Below are 17,682 nucleotides of genomic sequence, written 5' to 3' on the forward strand. Positions count from 1 at the left end.
TGTTTTTCTTCAATCAAACAACTCATCAACCACCAATCGCCACAGAAACTGGTCATGAAATGATGCCTCTCTTAGTCACTTATTAGGCATAGAAGCTTTATTTGATTGGCCATTTTCCACTTAGAACAGAGTCACTTTCATTTGAACAAAAGTTTGAGTTTTACAACAGAAGGACTCTTTTCACACCAGAACATAAAAGCAATGACAACAGTTTGGACCAGGGAAGACACAAATGTCCTTACAACACAATTTGCAAGCCTTTTCAAGTCTGCTCTTTGTGTGTATTTATTCCTAATCAGTATGGGGTAGTAGCAGTGCAACATTTAAAAAATAAATCAATTTGGAGATTTGTCTTAAAGGGTAAAAACATTTCCAGCTGAGATGCACCCATGCACCTCAAACAATATGCAGAAAATTGCTGAAGAGATGCACAAACCTAACGGCTCTTATTGGATTAAAACAAAAGGTGTATCTGTAGGACATTTTGGCTCAGCCACAAAACTGAAAACATGAAAAACAATGACAGCTCATTTAAGTTATAATTTAAGAAACTGTTCAATGACTCTTTGCAACAATTAAAGTCATTTACAATTCATCGGCAGTATACTATTTGCAATTACAATATGTACAAACTTTCCACGATATAAAACATTTTAACATGAAACCACATTGAAGTGAAAGAAGTACTGTTTGAACTTGAACTCGTTTCCACATTGAAGCACACAATACAAATATGACTTTCTAGCTGGTCACTCACTCACTCAATCACATGAGACTTTTAGAAATGGCACAGTTACTCACAAGACACATACATTCACAAATCCAAAGAGTTGAGTTTCCTGTTTTGGTTTTACATTACCAAACTAGACAACAATGTCCTTACCAAATACATTCTCTGCAGAAAATGCCACACTGATCATAAGGTATGTGGATGTTTGACTACATTTTTTTTTTTTTTTTTTTCATGCATAATGCGTAAAACCTTGCAGTAAAATATTTCCAGCATCTTTCTGGGTGCCATTTCGAAGTACTTTTCCAACTTAATGAAATATTACAGGGTATAGAAAGAAATGCCTTAAACAAAACAGGAAAATTAAAGTGTTGTAAATGTATTGCACCAGTACTGATAAAGCAGAAATCGGGAGAGATTCAGAAACATTCAGGAACATGAAACACCTAATAAAGTAGACACCAAAGAGCTACAGCTAGACTTTAACTAAATATTTATCATATTATTTTCCAAGTGTCAAAGCACTGCTGTCACATCAAGACCTCCTGACTCAGAATTATGATGTCTACTTTTTTCTGACTTTAAGTAAAATGGGTCTCTAGGTGAGCGTTTAGCAACTTTATGACCTGTTATTATGAAAGACACAACACTATGATACATTTCATGATGACTCATATATGCAGTAACAGCAGTAAGTATAGGTGCACACACAAGGGGAAAAAATTCTGCGGAAACGCAGACACAGTGGATACACTTTTGCACCCAGATCTACTGTATTTTTATACCTGGCCATCACGATTTCCCACCCACCACAAAATCTAATATCAGCTAGCCAAGCTGCGCTGTCACTCTCTATTTGTCAATGGTTTTCAATGAGTGAATCAATGGTTACCAATGCTAAAAGGTGTCCGATCAATGTCTAGGCCGCAAGCTGACTTCACAGGTAACGATTACTGGAAGTAAACCCCCTTGATAGATTACTGCTGAAGAAACAAATAGGAAATGGGTTCATTTCTTGTCTATGTATTGAGTAAACACATTGTAATAACACTTCCTAAACACACTCTGCATTCATGCTGCTCAAGGCATTTATTCAGAAACACCCGCAGTGATCTGACCAGGGATGCATATTGTTTGGGAGAAAAAAAAAACTTGTCTTGGACAGATTTCCCAAACAAGACAAACAACGGCTAGCTACTTACACCGGCCTACAATTTGAGTGGTTTCAGTACCACAGACTTATTTTAAAACAACCGCTGAAAAAAACCTGTCACTATCACTAGAATACTGAGAATGATGTACCACTACATTTAGCAGAAAGTTGGTATGCTCTGAGGAATCTACCCTTGGTGTACTGGTAAGCTTGAAAACAGTGCATTTGAACTGTGGAAAAAGCAGTTATTTTTACAGCACAGGAAGTAAAGGAAATGAGCAACCCCCTTGAAAAACACTATTTTGGTCACCAAAATAGGAAACAAACGTATCTTCACTCTCTTCGTGCTCCAAGCAAACACATGTGTTGTTTCTCCTAATCCCAACTTCTCTTTCCTCAGCCCCCATTTGATCTCTCAATTCACTATAGCCCTAAATAAAGTGAGAGGAGTAGTGCAGCTCCCCTCCTGAAATAAATGCCAAAGAGAAAAGAGAGAGAGCACAGACCACCGCTGGTGACTGTGCTCCCTGATGCTCCCTACAGACTCTCAGGTGGCGTCATCTTCATCATCATCCAGGTGATAGTTGAGGGTGATGACAGCACTGATGAATTCTCCGAGCTCCACAAAGTCAGCTGTGATAATGTTGATGCCGCTCTCCCCGGGTCTCTGTGATCTGATCCACTGCATCATGCCTGGTAAGGCCCTGGGAGGATGCACGGAAACACAACACGAAACACACGTTAGGGGAAAAAGCAGGAGGAAGGGAAGGGGGAGGGGGATAAAGTCACAAAAGATATACAGAGGGACAGGAGAGTTGATTCATGGTTGGCTGGTTTAACAAAGAAATGGGCACACTGTGATAAAAGATCTCTGTGACGCAGCATGAGATATCCGAAAGCCAGACACCAGCTGTGAGGATGACACTCTGAACACTTTGTGGACATGTCCATGTGAGCCATGCACCAGGGGAGGCTGTTACTACTGCAGTTGCCTCGCCCAGCTTTCTGCGTAGCAAAATTGCGTTGCTTGCTTTCTTGCTCCGTTGAGCCCAACACTGGTGGTCTTTGTGGCAAAAACGAATGGATGGAATGCCTACATCAAAGTAACCAAACGCCTGGTGAGAATAGCTGATAACGGAGTTATCAAATGAATAATTCATACCAGGAAAACTGAAGGTTTCGCTGCTGAGGCGTTTAACAAACGGGTGACATTAAGAGGGAGTGAAATACAGACAAAGCTAAGGGTAGATCAAGAAAAAAAAATCCTCAATCAGAACTGAGAAGGGGAGATATAAAAAGAGGGAGATGGAGGAAAGGCATTGCCTCGGGTTTATGGCAGCTGTTAAAAAAAAAAAAATCTGAATGAAGTCAGTGTCAAATGCCTGAGGATACCTGTACAAACCAACATGCCTCTAGATGGATTTAGTTATAAAATGCCACTGTGACTCACTGTTTATGTGTATGTGTGCACATACCCATGAATTGTTGTTGTGAGCTGTTATGTCTAAATTGTGTCATTTCTGCCTGAGGTGCTGCTATAATTTTGGTACCACAGTGCCTGAGTATATGTTGTATAAAACTGTGTGCCACCACCGGTGCTGCGTCCTATTCAGTCTTAGTGTTATACTGATCATGAAAATAAAACATTTTGCGTTACCTTTCTGTGATCGTCTCCCTCAGTCCGCTAGCCACGCCCTTCATCACAGTGCTGGCCTTCGGTGTCAGAACCACCTGGGAGACAAAGAAGGTCCCCTTCCTCCTGCAGGAGACACAGCAAGCATTTACAGTTTGTTTTTTTGCATTTCGTTTATTTATGCAAAGCACCTTACAACATCTGCTGCAGATACGTGCAGCATATAGAAACAAACTTTGCTTTACTTTTGAATTAATTACTTTAAATGCCCAAAAGAAACAAAGCACTCTGTAAGAACAAGAACAAGAAGTATGAATATTATGACAATACATGGAAACTATGCTAGAATGAACCATAATGGTTGGACTTTTCGACATTCGTAATGCTGTAAAACATAAAACACACGTTATGACACATCAACAGTTAATTAAGGCAATAATAAAGCCCAAAGACTGTGTCCCATTTAACCTCATGGCGTTCCCACAGAGGAAAAAATGTAGAGGCTGACCTGCGGTCAGTGACAGATGCCTGGAGAAACTGAACTAGCTTCTCTGGGTCGGTGGTGTTGGCCCAGGGAGAGGGCATCATCTGGCCTGGCCACAGGAAGGGCACCTCCAGGGCCATGGGATGGTGGTAGAAGACAAGCACCTGGTACTCCTTCTCCCACAGATACTGCAGAGTCACCTGGGGATGGGGGGAGGCATGTGTTTAGGGGACATAAGGGGAGAAGTGTTGGGAGGTGAGAGAAGAAACAAAAAGGTTACAACTGTTGGGTAGTAATTTTAAAAGAGCCCCTTTTGTGCTGAGTGTTAAAAAACATCTTAAACAGGTAGCTGAGATGTAAGTGGTAGCTTACTAAGTACCCTGTATCTTCATTTCAGTGGAATCAAATAGGAATAAGTGGTTATGATTGCCTGGTTGAGCAGCTTCATTCAAAAATCTGTGGTATATTATGTATTAGGTATATTATTTCTAAGGACCAACAGCTTTATCACATAAACAACCACTGTTGTTGTTTAGGAGAGCAACTGTGGGGCTCAGGTGGGAACGGCAGAGTTAGACAAAGGAATGGAGGACAGGGAAAGGGAGGAGTGAATATAATACCTGTGGAGGAAAGAACACCAGTCATTTGTCTAGTCTAATTTAAACATGACCCTAGATGCCCAGAGCCCACTAGTCACTGTTTGCCTTCTCTTCTTCTCTACGCGTCATCCTCGCTCAACAGCAGCACCTGATGGGAGACTATCAGCATGGAGTGGTGACGCTGCCATGGGAGTTGGCTAAAGGGCTGATGGATTTAGAGGCTGACCGGTATTCCAGGTTCTTCCTTCCCCAACCCTCCCTCAGCCCTTATGTCAGGGTGGACCAAGTAGTGGAAGGTAAAAAGGGTCAGAGGAAGGCAATACAAACGGAGACAAATCTGAGCATGGGATGACTTTTTTTTACTCGACTTCTATGCAAAAGGGCATGCTCTGAGTGAAAGAACGAACAGTGATTAGGGATGCGATAACCATCATTGTGCATCTCAAGTAATCAAAACACAGAACTCACTGTTGTGTAGGGCTGAGAAAACAATAATTATCAAAAGCCTTTTGAACACAGACAGAAAATGTGTGCCTGAGACGTGTCCTTTCTCAATCAAAAGTGAAGGTGATAGAGGCATCTGAAATAATAGCTTCTAGGTCACTGAATTGCTTTTAATCCCACTCCCTGTTAAGCGTGTAGTGTATCTGAATTCGACAGTACCTCCTGAGCGAAGACGACTGGGCAGAGCTTCTCTCCAAACACATCTTTTAACATGGCCACCAGTTTTTCATGGTGCAGGTTCTGCACGCCATAGAAGTGGTTGAAGTCCAGGAACACAACCTCTCTGGCATGAGCTGACAGGAAACTACTGATCTGCTCAAGACCTTCTCTGACCTAAAAAACACAAATATGAACAACACGTGTTGATTTTTTTTTTAATGACATAATGATACGTAACATAGGCACACAAACAACTGTGATGTACTTGAAATCTCCTTGTACCTTGTGTGATTAGGCTCTCAGTCTGCACTCACACATAAACATGCTGCACCGTACACAGAAGAGCACAAAAATCTCTTAGCAACCACAAGCACTGCAAAATATTCATCACATCAAAAACCTCCAAAACTCTGTGCTGACCGTGGCGCTGAAGAGCCCGTGGGCGAAGAACAGCTCGTTGTCAGGGTCGCGGGGCTTCGTGGAGATGCGCAGGTCAAAGAATCGGATCCCAGCCTCCAGTTGGCTGGTGAAGTTCATAGTCTGTGTAGCTAACCACTTCCTCATTAGCTTCTTGGCCACCGTGCCAAACACAGAAACAAAGTTCTGCACCGTCTCCGGCTGCTCGGGGCCCACTGGAGATGCCTCGTCGATGTAGAAACTGAAGGAATCATGGGAACCTGGAAAAGACACAAACATGAGTCTGCGTGCAGGTATTGACCGCTGCCTGTTTTATCTCTGTGGTGGGACACAGCTGTGAGAGTGGGGTCAGAGCTGGAAAACAGCCCGCTGCCATGGCAACAACGCCGACTATGTGAAGAACAGCATCCATGGTCGTAAGCCGTGAACTCGATGAACTTGAGAAGAAGCAAATATGTGTTCTCCGATGCACTGATATTTTTCATCCCTCACATTTCTCAGGCAGAACAGAGCTCTGCTTATTATTTTATGTTTTTCAGTATTTATTTTTCACAGTAAATCCTCACATGCCATTGTCAGTTTTGGTTTCTTCCTATTTTGTCCAATTTCCAAAGTCTCAAGTTTCTCCCTTCACACTGAATCAGTGATAATTAAGTAAAATGTGGTAAAATATTTCTTCATTTGCAATATTTGGGAGCTCTTATGATCATTCTTATCTCTTATTGTTTCTTAGCAGTTTGAAGAACGAATAGATATGACAAGAGTACGTCCAAGGGGTGTCAACAAATAGATAATGGTCCTAATTGAGGCAATTTTGTAAGATCGCTTTTTTCATCCTCTATGATACCATAAGCCCTAGTTGGTGGAGACTTGGTCTGATGCTAGTCTGACGCTCTGCCTCCATAACTATGCCTTCAAAATCTCTTGCATAACTCTACTCCTCAATGACTTCATTTGCAATTTCAGACCCATGGAGATTTTCTAAACCCCTAGGGAAGTCTCATTGGTATTTTTCCCAGTTCCTTCAGACTTGTGTATTTTTTCGTAGATAATAGGATCCTTCATTCTGTTTCATCTTTTTTATATAACACAATTGTTATATTCAACCATACTCCTGCTTCATTGATTGTAACAGAACATGACCAACTGGGTGTTTCTATCTTGTTAGTAACTTTTTAGTGAGACCAACTTTTTCTCAAACAGAAATAAGTCTGTGGACATCTCATCATCAATTTAATTGGAATATTTTTAGACCATTGTCAGTAGGTCAGAAAACATCTTGCTGAGCTTATGACAGAAATTTAAAGACAAGGAAAGACAAAAATAACTATCCACTTTAACTCAACATATTTCTCAGTTAGATGACACCTGTTTCACCCTTCATTGAATATATGAAGAACACATAGCTTTCCAGGCACAGTTGCATATACCTCCTCCAGACAAGGTTTCTGAACTGCTGCTTACATTGAAATGTATTGCGTGTGCTGTGAGGAAGCTGACATACTGAACATTTCTGCCCTGCCGAACAGGGTTCTCATTATCATCTCACTAAGATATCGTCTTCTGTAGAAGGCAGTCCTGATTCTTGTGTTGATAGATTAAACTGAGTGACTCGAAAAATATGCTGTTCTATTTCTCCAAAGGCATGTTTCAGTGCCTTGAGCATCACAAACACACGTCCCTTTACTGCCACTGTTTTGTAGTAACAGCAGAAATGTCAGAAACATCTCAAAACCTCAGCAGATACAATAGAAACTATCCGTATGGATTAATACCACTATTTGTGAGAAAGTCATATGCGTCGCTATCATTTGGTTGAACCAGCCCTTTAAACAAAAGCTCATTTTAGTTTTTATTATGTGGCTGCAGTAACTGCTATTCAAGGAGCTACACAGTAATAAGGAAGTTCTACAATCGCCCCATTAGTGGCAGTAAAAATAACACAGGACTGATTGTGAAAGTTTGTCAATATATTGATTCAGCCATTTCTTTGCACACGATCCATAGGGAATTCTGCTAGTTAAGGCTGAAGATTGTGTGCTCTCCCATGGCTACTTGAGATTGAGAAAAGAATAAGTGTGCGTGTGTGTGTTTGTGTTATGCAAATTACTCTGAAAGTAATTCTGGTGTCCCCCTCCTGCTCTCATCACTCCAATCAAACTCTCATCCTCTTTTTATCTCTTCATCATGTTCTCTCACTCTTTCACACCAACAAACATATAACCTCCCCTTCACCGACACACATGCACACATGCACACATGCACACACACACACACATACACACACACACACACACACACACACACACACAGCCTAAATTGACCTTCAGCTAATCCTCCAGTGCCAGGTCTTCGCAGTCGGCCCAGAGAATGACCATAAGCAGGGTCGACAGCTGAATCCTGGGGTAGGGCAGCAAACAGCATCACTTCAAGGCCAAACCCCACTGCCAGGGTCATGGCATAACGGAGTATGACCTTAACCAGTGTCAACAGCTGGCTCTGCTGTTGTTGCAGAAAACAAATTCTCTTTGGCTTTGAAGGCTTTGCAGCAAAACATTATTACCATGGTCATTATCCACTAATATACCAATCATTTTGTCCATTAATCAATTAATCGCTTGGTCTATGAAGTGTCAGAAAATGGTGGAAAATTCCTCAATCACAATTTCCTAAAGCCCAAGGTGATGTTTTTATTTTGCTCATTTAGTCTGGCTAACAGTTCAAAATCCAAAGATATTCATTGTAATATCACATAAAACTATGAAAAGTGGCCATTCCTCACATGAGCAGCTGAAACTACATAGTGTTTGGCATTTAAAAAAAATACTTTAAGGTCACATTTTCAGGTTCATACTTTTATTTTAGGTGTCCACCAGACAATATTTGCATGCTTTAATGTTAAAAACCACATTATTATTATTATTATAATTATTATAATTAGTAGTAGTAGTATTATTAGCTGCTATCAGCTAATTAAATCGACAAATTGGTTCAGCTGTAATAGTAAGGACCTTGCTGCACGATTCATCAGGATGCTCCTCGGGTATTTATTAATATGATATGCTATGGAAAGAAGAGCAGCTCATAAATAAATGAAGTTCAACAATCCCCTCGGATGATACGACCGATCTCAAAAGATTTTAATGAAATCTAAGCACTTATGGCAAACTAATAAAGCTTATTCGTGCATTACTAACCAGTACTGCCTTAAATATGTATGACAAAAAAAACCCCTGCATATTATGAGATCATGCAGAGAGAAACAATCTTACAGGAAAAACAGAGACTGAAGGGCCAAACATTTTGCAGAGTGTGCAGAACATCTATAAGAATGCAGAGAAAACTGTGCAGAGAGGTGGAAACTGCATTCAAGCACAATCAAGCTTGGCTACCTAAGCTCCGAACATGATTAATTATTGTTTATGCTATAAAATAATTTGCTCTACCATGTCACTGAGGCAACACAGTCATTTGGAACTGTGTTGAAACTATTTTCCATGCTCACATAAACAGACAAAAAAAAAGTCAACATTAAGCATCAGATGGTATAAGTATATGTACTGTAGCATATATGGCATAAACATATATAATATAATACTATATGATGTTTGCCATTTCTTTATCCTCTCTTTTCTGTGTTTAACCAACAGAAATGAGACCAAAATACGTTATCCAAATAATGACTATAGTTATGGTGTGTGTTTATGTACCATGTATTACTCCTGTGTATGTATGGGTAAGTGTCTGTGTAATCACTGTGACCTCATAGCTTACTATCCACATTACTGTTTCCCTCGTGGCCTCAACCACAGTGAATTAGGCAAACCTTACTACACTGTTTAGAATCACCTGCTTGTTGTAAACAATGTCCAAACTGTCTGCTCCCTGCTGTTGGATTGTTTAGCTTTGATTGACAGTTCAAGAGACTATCCTGCAGCACTTTCTAAAGTGCAGGATGCGAACTTTGGGAACTCCCCATTCCTCACACCAGCAATATAATCACATGTCAGATACAGACATGAAGGCGCTTGTATCCTACTGGGGTGAGGATGTGAAGTGAGTGGAAAGAGAGAGAATGAGCCAGAGTACAAAGGAGACACAGATAAAGGCTGAAACAAACTGAGACAATGATAACACAGCAATACACTTAATGATCATGATGATGATGAGGAAGAGGAGGAGTAGGGGGAGGAGGAGCAGGAGGATGTTGGCTGGTGATGACTGCTACCTTAGAGAATTGGCCTGTGTTAACTGAGGCACTCTCACTGAATGAGAGCAGACCATATAGACTGTTGGTTTATGCCCTTTTCATGACCAATCATTATTGCTCACCATGCACTCTATTTTAAGATGCTGAGGAGAGGAGAGGAGAGGAGAGGAGAGGAGAGGAGAGGAGAGGAGAGGAGAGGAGAGGAGAGGAGAGGAGAGGAGAGAATGTGAAGGAAATGGAACATAACAGGGTGGAGATGAGCTAAGAGATACTAAAAGACGGATATGAGCTTCAGACTCCTGATCCTCTCTCCTCTGCACTTTTCCTGCACGGATCTTTCTATGTGATTTTATAACAATTCTTCAAGAGTTGCCCTTTCCATTCACCTTATGTTGCGCTCTATTCCTCAAACTCCTGTTCAATTTGCTCCAATCTGTCTCCTACCTTGCCACTCTGTTCCATCTTGTTCGGGTGGCAGTGCGCACAAAGCACATTCATTTCCAATGAGTCTGAATTATTTGACTTTTAGAATCAAGATAAATGCCTTCCTGCTGGAAACTCAATTAACTGCCAGAGGTGAGGCATAGGCATCCTTTGAAGAATCCATACAGTTTCAGTGCATCTCCAAAAAAAATGTACCGTAAAGTTTGCAAGCATATTGAGATTGTTTATTATGAGTATCAGAATATACTGATACTGATGCAAAGATTAGTTACTATTCTTACAATGGAATCTCTACACTTGGCTGTCAGTCGTAAAGTCCACATGATACTAAAAGTCATGAGCTGTAAATAGGCCAAATGTGCACTTGGTCAAAGGCAACGACTTTGGTCGAGCCGAAGTTGAGCTAAACAGAGATTTAGGTGGGTCATGACTCAAGGGGGCATATCCATTCCAGAAGACAGCCGTGCCATTCCCACCACTTTACCACACATTTGCTTCATTTCTCTAGGAGGAATATTATCTCTCTCTTTGTCTTTCTCTCCACCAAAACAATTTTCTCCTCCTTTGTTTGTTTTGAATTTCACATCCTCTGTTTTTCAATGGCTTTTAGCTGGCTAATTTCCTGCCCTTCAACCATCTTGCTGCACTACTAGTGTTTATCCTGGCATCTGATATCATTCACCCTCCTTGTTCAGGGGCTTAAGTGGCAGCAGAATGATCTAGTCAAGGGACTGATGGACAGATTTACAGCTAAAAGTCTTGGGCCAGCCTTTCCTCTACCCCAGGGGAGCTGGTAAGACTGCAGATGCTTCTTCTGCAATGGATTCGTTGTTATTGCCTGCAAGGCCATCTTAACTTAATACAAGAGCTTTTACCCTCTCCCCCTGGCCTAAGGTATGCTATTCATTTCTTACCTCTGGTAAAGCCTTAAACTGCTATGGTCAGCCATTAGAGAAGTTAAGTATAGCTCCCTTGAGCCCTCTCATGCAAATCTGACACATTGTATCTTTGTAGGCATTGTAATATCTCTGAGGTAGAGTCAGTTATCCCACCCAGTAGTCTGACTGCTTTGAATTAAGCCAAACAGAATACAATTTCCCCTGTTAGCAAATAAATCCATTTCAGGCAAGTACAACCCACTGTCTAATTTCGTATTAAGAGCATATTTTTGTTCTGATACTGTATACATAATCAGACTATATCTTGGCCAAATTATCACAATAAAATTAGCATGTTATAACGTTAAAATGAATATGGTGTCATTAACCGGCCATAGGCCATGACGATGTGAAAAGACATAGAATACCAGTAAATGCAACAAAAAATATTGTAACAAAAACAAATAAATTGAAAGATAAGTGAAGGTGTTTTACATATTTCAAAAGTAATGTATACTACTGTATGTTGTCTTTAATTAACATTGAAAGAAATCACAGTGTGTAATCTCAAAAGGGGTAAACATAAATATAAATACAATATACAATTATAAGGTTAAAATAATTGATATACATACATACACATATCTGTTTTGCAGGTTTTCTGCCCCCTAGTGGCCAAAAACCGATTAATGCAGCTTTAAAAACAAGTCCAAAAGAAAATATGTGGATTATTCAATCAACAATACCATTTATCTAAAGAGTAAATGTAAATTTTTTGGCCTGTTAAGCATACTTAACACAGACCTTTAGACGTCTAAATTTACGTTTAGTTAGTGTGCAGATCTGAACAATAACTGCATCACAGATACATGGTCATACCAGTCTACACTCCAAATCATACTTCTACATCCACACTAAAAATACCTAAAATCCAATTTAATTACTAGAGTGGTGAAATTCTGTCAGAAATTCCCTTCCCTCCAGTAAAGCTTGTTTCATGGTGAAAGAACCACAGAGAAACAGAATCACAGTATCTCTGCCAGCATACCTTTGCCGACCACCTCTGTGAGACGAACATGCAGCCAGGCAGTCTGCAGCATTCCCCTTCCACATCTAACAATAGCCACAGAAAAACAGTCCACCACGTCCCTCACTGATCAGCCTGGGGAAAGAAAAGTGGTAACTATCCCTTCCTCTTTTCCTCCTTGTCTTCCTTATATGACCTCCATTTTCAATCTGGTAGCACTTCCCCTTCCTCTCGTGCTCATCCCATCACCCTTTTTTGCCACATACCTAAATATTTAAACTGGCGCAGGTAATCTCATTTGTAGACTCAGTAGGCCGGCACAGTGTGAGGCCAAAATGTCAAACACAGAGAGCTGAGTCATGTCTGAAAGCAACCATGTTCTCATCCCACAAACAAGGTGTTTCTGACCAGCAGAGGACCGCCAGGATTGTGTTCATGAAAAAAAACACACTTTTTTCACAAAATAGTTGATACATCTACAATGGACTTGGCTGCTGTGCTGTGCCATGAGTCATAATAAACATCTCTAGAACTCTTTAATAACTCCAAATAAACATCTCACTGATCAATAGTTATGTTCCATGCTGCCCTCTGATCAAAACAATGATCTAAATCTGACTCTAGTCAACCTTTTCTTCTTTTCTAGACACATTTTTTAAGCCAGCTGACAGCACTGAGTCAGCTCTCCTGTTGCAAATGATTTATTGGGGTTTGACAAATCAGTTTTCACCTCTGGGGTTGTCTCAACCATGTTATTGGCAATCAAGAACAGGTTTTGCAGTATTTTGCCTCTTACCCACAAGACTGATCAATTAAGGATAGAACTAATAACTTTTTGTTTTGCTTTCCTTTATTTTTCTGTGTACCAAAGTCCATTTTATTCTTACAAAATATGCTCTCAGTGGGATCTCTTTCCTTTCTTTCCTGTACACACTGAAAAAGTGCAGCTGTTCAAGTCCTTGAAACCTGTTGATGTTTTAAAACTCCTCTTCGTTGTCTGAGGGATTTCAAATGCTAAATGGCTAAAAACGTTCTTTAACTTAACAAGAGCAGAACTTAGAACTTAGTTTTGACTATTTAAACCTTAGAAATTAAGACAGTTTTCTATAGCTTAAGGACCCAGAAACATACTTTTTTATCTCTGTGCCTATTGATTATTGTAACAGTGTCTGTGGGAGTCAGTCAGTCGGCCTTGTCTCGTCTGCAGCTTGTGCAACATGCAACAGCAAAGACCATCCATCCCTTTGTACCGGCCTCCCTTCATTGGCTTCCAATGAAATAAGGAAATGATTTTAGGATTATTTTATTTGTCCTTAAAACACTGCATGAGTTGGGACCAGTGTAAATCTCCACTTTCAGATCCATTTGATTTTTGACCAAATCTATTCTAAACTAGTAAAAATCCAAGGGTGGGTTCCGATCACTCTCTATCAGATCTTTTGTGCTCATGCTTGATGTAAACATGTCTGTGCATTACACTCTCTAGCATTATTACAAGTGATTACTTCTATTTTTCTACATTTTCAACTTCCCTGTTAAGTACTTTGGTCAGCATTCGTTGTTTTTATTTGCGGTGCATAAAATGTATTCACCTGACTTCACATTTAATTGCAGGCACCACAACGGAAACAGATTTTCAATGCCTGCCTACAGATAAAGGTACATCCATATGGTTACATCCATACTGTATATAGGTGGGTAGGTTTGCTTAGATTAGCTGGCACTCTGCCATTAGTGGCACCAAATGTCCACATGATGGACTGAGGCAATATCCAAACCCCTACATACCTCTGAGTGAAAATTAATCTGTTAATTACCTATAATCTGACTAACCATTTAATCATCGTGACCAAGGCAGTTTAGTGATCGTCCATGATCAGCATACACATCACATCACTCACACTCCTTATAGATCTAAGTCAAAGGTAACAGCACATATGGTAAGTAGATACTATCTGTCACACAGCAGCTGTTGTATCTGTCGAGCACCTATGTTACCTTGAGAATTTATAATGTGTTATTTATCATATAGCCATATACAGCATTTTCCTGTCCTAAACAAATAATTTGGCTCTGTAAACTCATACACCAATGCCTAGAAACATGATAAATAGATGCCATTAAAAAAAAATCATAAAAATCAAATACTAATTAAGTCTTCTCTGTCACTACGAAACCGTAAAATAAATTCATTGCCAATCATACAGGAGATTATGTATACTAATGAGTACAGCTGTGCAGTGCTGGCAACACAGACACAGTGGAGACTGTTTAGCTTTTTGGCAACATCAGAGCACCGTGCCATCACATCACCCCCACATGGTGGAATACAGCAAATTGCCAAAACACTTTAGCCTGGATCATTGAAGCTGTCGGCTGGTGCACTTCTTTCTTTTTTTTCTGGAAAATAAATAGCACAGCTGAATGGCATGCCACAGTGGGCAGATGTTGAGGACTGTACAGCAGGAGTGTCACACGAGGAATATAATATTCTTGCAACTAATAGTAAGAGTGAAACTTGGGAGGAAACAGTTGACTCGATTTTTTCTTGTCTGTCCCAGTTTTACTCCTCATTAAACAAAGGCTTGTAATGCTGCATTCTAAGAGAGGAGACAAAAGGATGTAATATGAGGCACACTTTTGAAAGAAATCAAACAAACCACCCAAATATGAACACATGGTTGTTGCTAAATAAGCTCTCCTAAAATCCTGTGGATTAGGAAATATATCTAGACAAACCTTAGCCAAATGTATGCATGCAAACACAAGAAAGTGCACAGAATCTGAGGATGTTTACAGAATCTGTATCCAAATGGAGGACAGACTGAGAGCAGCTGAGCTGCAGGCCGCAGGGCCAATGAAAAGTAATGATACCTAATTAAATGGGACAGAGCATGTTCCCATGCTGCCTTGGCATGGATAACGTGTAGTGTAACACAGCACACGTCATATGATTCAGCAAAATTACAAGCATGAGGTAATACACGCCATGCTGTTTCTGTCTTTCAGTCAATGTTTAATTGGATCTATGATGAACTGCATGTGTCTTGGCATTCATAAGAGCAGTGGTCAGAGCTGGTAATATGCCACGCCTCATTGGACATAAGCTCAAAGCCATTTGCATCTGAAATGGTACCGCTGCACATGCCAACCCTGAACGCACCAGGTATCTGTCATCAGCAGGAGAGAGATTGGGGGGACAGGAAGAGTGAGTGTGACAAAGAGGGAGCAAGCACAAAAGCTTAGAGATACAAGAAAATGAAGAATGAAAGCTCTTTGTGTGATAATCACTAGGCAGCAGATACGGAACTAACTGGCTGATAATAAGCCATGCTATCAGTCAGATCAGTGGTGGGCTTTACAACCTGAATTTCCAATTTGAATTGAGTTTAAGGAGACCTGCACACTGATTGGCTAAAGGTCCAACAGCTCATCTTCTATGGAGAGAGCTGTGATCATCCGAGTACACAGACTGAACCCATCCCACTCCCTGTTTCCTCTCATATGGCCACCACCCCGATACAAACGCCAAAAGTCCAACACAGAACAGAGCAGCATGGCTCATGTGTCTATTCTGAGCCTTTAGAGTGGCTCTGGTGATTTTTTTTTTCTCTCACTTCGGGCATTCTCATCGTTTGGAACATTAGATGAAGAAGACAGAAATCATTTGGGTATCATTTATGACCTTCAGATAGCGGACCAGGAGAGGAGGAGGATGAACTGTTCAAATTACATGGCACTTGTCACGTTGCGCAACAGGTCTTACCATTTGTTCTAACGTGGCACAATGCAACTACCATATTTAAGGTTGGAGGAGTTGCACAGGATACAAAGCAAAACATCAAAGTTTGCGATGCAGTAAAATATTTCTCACAGTCTATTTATTTACTGTATGTCTCATCAACTAGGATAGCTACATGCAATGCGCGCGGGGAGAAAGAGATGGACTCACTCCTCACCCGTTTCCATCGGGGTAACAGAAAGAAACACCTACCCGGAATTGCCAGGTTGGTCAGCGGAATAGTGTGCATGCTCTGCGGTAGACTTGCCATCCAGTCTGCAAACCGCATGTCGCTTCTCCCGTGAGACGAAGCCATGCTGCTGCCTGCACAACGCTCCGTTCTCTCGGACCGGTGCCTGCGCCAACCTGGAGTGCGCGCTCCCTCTCTCTCTCTCTTTCAATCCACACACACAGGGACACACACACTCTCACTCTCTCTACCTCTCTCTCTCTCTCTCTCACACACACACACACACCGAGAGCCAGTGCACACACCCCCTCCCTGAGAAAGTCCACATCGGCGGGTGCAGCAATTATGAAAATGCGGTTTGTTGGACCGACCCAAATATGGCAACAGTCAGCTTTGCAATAATACGCAGTAAGGACTACATGTCTCAGGTGTATAGCCACTTCATCTGACAAAACGATTACAATCATAACCTCATTAATAATTTTCCTAAAGGTTTATATAGCGTGGCGGTCAGCACACCCACCAGTGACAACATGTGAAACAGAATACTTTGGAGTTTCAGCCAAATCTGCAGATGTCCTCAGAATGTATTAGTGCTGTTCATTAACTCCTTACATACTTTATATAGAGAAATACAGTGCTGGCTGCAAATAACGTTGGCAGCAAATACTGAGGTTGCACTTGATATGCCAATTGACTCAGGAGCATATCTGAGGTCGTGTACTTGGATGAGCATATGGCAGTGATTCATAGTCACTGCATTTAATATGGCAGTGGCAATGAATAATTGACATATTCACTGTGGTGATGATAAGCTGGCTGGCCACCTTAAAATGACTCATTCAACAAACTGGGTCATCATGGTATAAAAATGGAGAATGAACCATTAAATGCATATTTATAAAGGTATGCATCACAATGTTTGGTTGAACATTGCATGGACCCCCCCAAAAATGGAGCCATTTTATACCTGTGGCCAGTGCAGAAGACTATCTAGGGCTCCATCGAGTTTTCTTATTTCCCACTTGGTTGTGTTTCTGCATTCACTTTTTAGGGGAAATAGGAGACAGGGTTGATCAAATTAACCTATTGTGGACACACAAAAATCAATACAGAAATGGCCACCCTGCCAAATAAGAAATCACTTGATAATATGCTTTGCCTATAGATATAGACAGAATATCACTACGGTTTATCATTATTGATTGTCTTTGTTCCTGGTTGGGCGCAACATCCATAAATCATCAGCATTGTGAAAACAATTAAAGGAACAGTAACTATACCCTGGAGAAACAGGCCTAAGCCAGTACATAAAACAGGGAAGCTCAAGACCAAATCCCACCGTGGATTGTGCCCAAAATAAGCTAAAGCCAGGAATCAACCTTGTATAAATCACATACAACTGAATGGAGCCACATAGAGAGGAATAGTGGCTTACACGTTTAGGCTTGGCAAATAACTAATAGTCAAGAT

At 40.8% G+C, this 17,682-nt stretch overlaps 1 protein-coding gene across 1 annotated transcript; it reads right to left on the reverse strand.

The window, feature by feature from the left end:
* Positions 1–101: 101 nt before the first annotated feature.
* plcxd3 (phosphatidylinositol-specific phospholipase C, X domain containing 3) lies at positions 102–16,391 on the reverse strand. Its single transcript, XM_070833842.1, has 6 exons — positions 16,233–16,391; positions 5,683–5,939; positions 5,263–5,436; positions 4,025–4,200; positions 3,541–3,642; positions 102–2,587 (listed from the first exon to the last, which is right to left on the reverse strand). Exons 1-6 carry the CDS (start codon positions 16,333–16,335, stop codon positions 2,431–2,433), a joined length of 969 nt encoding a protein of 322 aa, XP_070689943.1. The 5' UTR covers positions 16,336–16,391; the 3' UTR covers positions 102–2,430.
* Positions 16,392–17,682: the final 1,291 nt, after the last annotated feature.

This window comes from Pempheris klunzingeri, chromosome 7 (assembly GCF_042242105.1).
Source record: "Pempheris klunzingeri isolate RE-2024b chromosome 7, fPemKlu1.hap1, whole genome shotgun sequence".
Taxonomy (NCBI): Eukaryota; Metazoa; Chordata; class Actinopteri; order Acropomatiformes; family Pempheridae; genus Pempheris; species Pempheris klunzingeri.